The 4,509-nt window shown below is 30.2% G+C and overlaps 1 protein-coding gene across 1 annotated transcript; it reads left to right on the top strand.

Annotated features, from left to right (window-relative positions):
• The first annotated feature begins 225 nt into the window (after positions 1-225).
• Positions 226-1,161, top strand: LOC105780240 (protein NDR1). The gene has a single exon (XM_012604455.2). It carries the CDS (start codon positions 384-386, stop codon positions 1,002-1,004), a length of 621 nt encoding a protein of 206 aa, XP_012459909.1. The 5' UTR covers positions 226-383; the 3' UTR covers positions 1,005-1,161.
• The last annotated feature ends 3,348 nt before the right edge of the window (positions 1,162-4,509 follow it).

Here is a 4,509-nt window from a genome sequence, read left to right on the forward strand (position 1 = left end):
TAACAATAAAATTGTTAAACATTTACCATTCAACTCCATATAATTACATAAATTTTTGTAAAATCAATACCAAAATGGCCCATTTATTCCACAGCATTATACTTGTCAGAATTTAATTGGCCCAAAACCTTGCAAAAATCATCAACCCCAAATTAAAGCCGTGTACAGAATAATAATATTATAACAATACAAGGAGCTGTAAACTTCATTATTTTTCTACAAGAAAAAGCTAGGAAAAAGCAAACAAATACTTCTTTATACCATGCTTTTCAAAGCAACTTTCCCTTATTTATTTATTCCCAACCGATAAAATACCCTTTGCAAAACCTTCACTGGGAAAAGAGAAAAAAAAAGAAGAAGACAATTCTCAGTCACCAGAAAACATGTCGGATTCCGATGGGGGATGTTGTCGATGTTGTTGTAGCTTCATCTTCACTTTGGGTCTAACAGCACTTTTCATGTGGCTAAGTCTACGTACTTCCAACCCCAAATGTTCTATTGAAAATTTTTACTTACCTTCTCTAGATACGACCTTAAAGAACCCAAACGATACTGCCTTAAACCTGACCTTAAAGCTAGAAAACACCAACAAAGACAAAGGGATTAAGTATGATGCTGTGAAAGTCGCAGTTTCTGATTCTCAAAACAGAAATCATGTTGTAGCTAATGTTTCGGTGCCGGGGTTTTACCAGGGTCACAAAAAGAAGGCTGAAAAGAATGGTACAGGGACAGCTAACTTGACGGTGGCTTCGCAGGTGACTTCCAACAACGGGACGAGGGTTTTCTGGGTGGATTTGTCGACTTCAGTGAAATTTAAGATCATGTTTTGGTATACAAAGAAGCATAAGATTAGGGTAGGAGCAAATGTGACGGTCAACGCTACCGGTGTTAAGGTTGAACGTAAAGGGATCAAGCTTAAATCCATGGCGCCAAGGATGGGAAGTTTTTGTGTGGTGATGGGATCTTTGCTGAATTTCTTAGTCTTCAGTTTGCTTAATTTTTAGTGAGTTTCTTTTTTGGGGCCGAGGGGGGGGTGGTTTGTTTCTACTTTTTAATGTGTTTTTAGCATCCTTTTTAAAGTAGTACTGCAGTAGGGAAAAAAATCTTGATGTATTGATTTGTGAAAATTTTTGGTTAGTGAAAAGAAATGTGATTCTTTAATTTCACGAACATTATTAGGTTTTTTTGTTCTGTTGTTTCCAGTTAGTGTTCTTGGCAAAGGAAGTCATTGATTTAGCAGTAGACTGAGTCTTTTTCCGTACAATGAGTGGTTTAGATTTGCCGAATTAAAGATATTTTGATGCTGTGTTTCCACTACACCCACTTGATTAAAAGTTTTCAGTGGAAAAAAAAAAAAAACAGGGAAAATCATCCTTTGAAAACGCGTTATCAACTACCAAGTAGGAAATTTCTTAGTATCCAAATTATTTTGAGGATGAAACTTCCCAAAGTTTTAGGTTAAAATGTGAAGATTCCCTGAAAATTTATCTTGCTTGAATGAGTTTATTAGGGTTTTTTTTTTATCTGATATAGAAGAGTTTTAAAGGACCTAGCAAAGGACAGGTTGACCAGACTATAAACCAAGGGAATCCAATGCTGCCTGGTCTTTTCAAATATAATTCTCATTAGACCCTGTTTTTGTTTTTCCAGGCAGGGTCTTTGATAATTAAATTTGGGATTAATTAATCCGCTGAAAATGAAAGTTTCGTGTTACTGCATAAGCTAAAAAGAATAGACCCAAAAATGGATTAAAACAAGACTTAATTCACTTCGTCAATTCTAATTGAAAAAAACAAGGAAAAATAGAGCTATAGAAACATCTGTATTTCAATTACATCTCATTACTTGGGTTGGGCTGAAATTGTATCCATGTAAAATTTTAGGTTTAGACTGAAAAATGGACCTAAAATTTTATTCGGGCCATCTCTGATAAAAAAAACTCAACTCGAGCCTGGTATGCTCGTACTAAAAAATATTTATATTATTTTTTTATATAAAAATAATTTTAAAAATATAATATATTAAATACACTAAAAATATTAAAATAATTATTTCCCAACAATTTAAAAATACATAAAAATTTATTTGTACTTAAATAACACTAAGATAATTGTAACTTAACAAACAAATGCCTCTAAAATAGTAATAAAATTAATAATAAAACAAGTATTAACAATAAAATTGTAGCAATATAATAACAAAATTGCAGCAAAGCATCAAAATGGTAGCAAACAACAACAAAACAACAGTGAAAAAAAGTAGACAAATTTGGGTTAGACTAAAAAATATTACTCGAATCCCGATCCATTTAAAAAACATGACTTATTTTTTGCCAAACCCATTTTTTAAATCTATATTTTTACCTTAACCCCCATTTTTTTGGTAAATTTTCTAACCTCAAAGGATAAACCAATTATAATCAAATCTAATATCAATCAATAAAAAAAAGGTAGTGAGGATTTGACTAGACTTGCTTATGGGCTGAGTCTGGCCAGATTCGTGCTAGGCCCAAACAAAAATTAAGGCCCGTTTGTTAGGCTCGGGTCTAGCCTAAAAAATGGGCTTAAAAATTTACCCAAGCTTGTCCCGAATAAAAATGTTAAAACCCGGCCCTGGCCCGGCCGGTCCATATTAATTTTTTATATTATATTAATTTTTTTCATAACTTTTAAATATATATAATACATCAAAAATATTAAAAAACATTAAAATAAATATTTCCAAACAAATTGAAAATAAATTTTAAAAAATATGTATACTTAAATAATACTAAGATAGATGAAACTTAACAAGAAAATATCTCTAAAATAATAACAAAATTAACAATAAAACAAATGTTATACAATATCCAAACAAAAACAACAAATAGTAACAACATAATAGTGAAATGGTAGCAAAATAGAAAGAAAACAACAAGAAAATATCATTAAAATAACAAAAAAAAAACAATTTTTTTGGCATTTAGTGAATTTGGGCAGGGCTGAGCCGGACTCAAGTAAAAAACATCTTACCCTAGGCACGACCCCTTTTTAAAATAAACTTATATTTTTACTCAAACCCTCTCACTTTTCGAGCGAGCTTTCGATCGAGCCAGTTCTAGATTTTGTACTTGATAACCCGTAACTTGCGTAACATAGGTTAGATGATATGATATTAGTATGGTTGCGGGTACCATATCCAATGTACTTGATCATATAATTTAATTATAGTATGTTGTCAATATCATATTGATATTAACTGTACCAGTCCGTATACCATTTTGGTATGAAATAGTATAGGTTTTGTTTTCTTCAAAATTTTGATATCTATTGATTGCATATTAGGTTTTATTATTTAGTATAATATTTTTACATTTTATATTAATTTTATTTTTTATTATGTTTAAAAATAAAGTACAATTATTAAATTGAGTTATTCAATCTAATTAGTCATTATATGATAAGTTGTATAATTTATATTTAATTTGTAACATATTTTTGAGAGTTTTATGATTTTAAATACTTAATTATGAGATTTTTACTTATATTTCCATTTGAATGGGATAGGTTAACATTATGATGTATTTATTCCATATAATTCTTTTTCTCTTTTAATTAGATTTTTAGTTTTTCCTAACCCACCTCTATTTTTACGGTATACTTTTTTCGAGTAAAATTTGAAAGTTAAAATACACTCTAAATTTCTATGCACTTCTCACATTTAGAATTTAATCTCTCTATTTTTAGTTTTAGGAATATTATCCTTTACTTTTCAAATTTGAAAATTCAAATCCAGATGTTATCACCATTAAAATTCTTCGATTAAATTCTTTGGTATAACATTTTGAAATTTTAAAAAATATATTCACTTGATAGTCTATAGACTCACTGATAAGATTGTGTGAGCTTGTAGTGATCCGACCGACGTGTTCCGTAAATCGACAATCTACAAGGAAAAGGGAGACAACAAATAAATATTTTGAATGCTTAGTAAGTCCATTTCAATTTACTTAAATTACATCGACATTACACTAATTTAGAAATTGGAATATATTGGTACAAACATAGTAATCTTTTGGCATCTTGCACATTCATTTACTTTCACAAATACATAAAATAGGTTAGTTCGATTACGTGCCATAAACTTAAAACGCATTCATATAATGAAATACAAATCCATCATATAACATATACTAACCGAGTCATATTCAACTTGTAATACATATATAAATTCATTCATATATATATTCATTTTGAACATATCGATTTCATTTAGTACCATTTCACTTTCTATTTTCACTTAGAGAACTAAAGGAATCTAACTTCGGATACATGAAACTGATTTGACCATACGAGCTGTGATATTTGAATTTGATCACACGAGTTGTGATATTTGAATTTTCTCACACAAGTTGTGACATTTGGGATACTCACACAAGCTGTAGGTTAGGTTTAGTTTTGCAAACTTCATTCGATGCTGCTCACTCAAGCTGTCGAGAATCTGCAACACATGTTGGATCTCAACCATCGA

This window comes from Gossypium raimondii, chromosome 1, assembly GCF_025698545.1.
Source record: "Gossypium raimondii isolate GPD5lz chromosome 1, ASM2569854v1, whole genome shotgun sequence".
In the NCBI taxonomy this organism is placed as follows: Eukaryota; Viridiplantae; Streptophyta; class Magnoliopsida; order Malvales; family Malvaceae; genus Gossypium; species Gossypium raimondii.

Excerpts from the sequence above, each read along its gene's own strand:
- LOC105780240 (XM_012604455.2), top strand. The coding sequence starts at position 384 with ATGTCGGATTCCGATGGGGGATGTTGTCGATGTTGTTGTAGCTTCATC.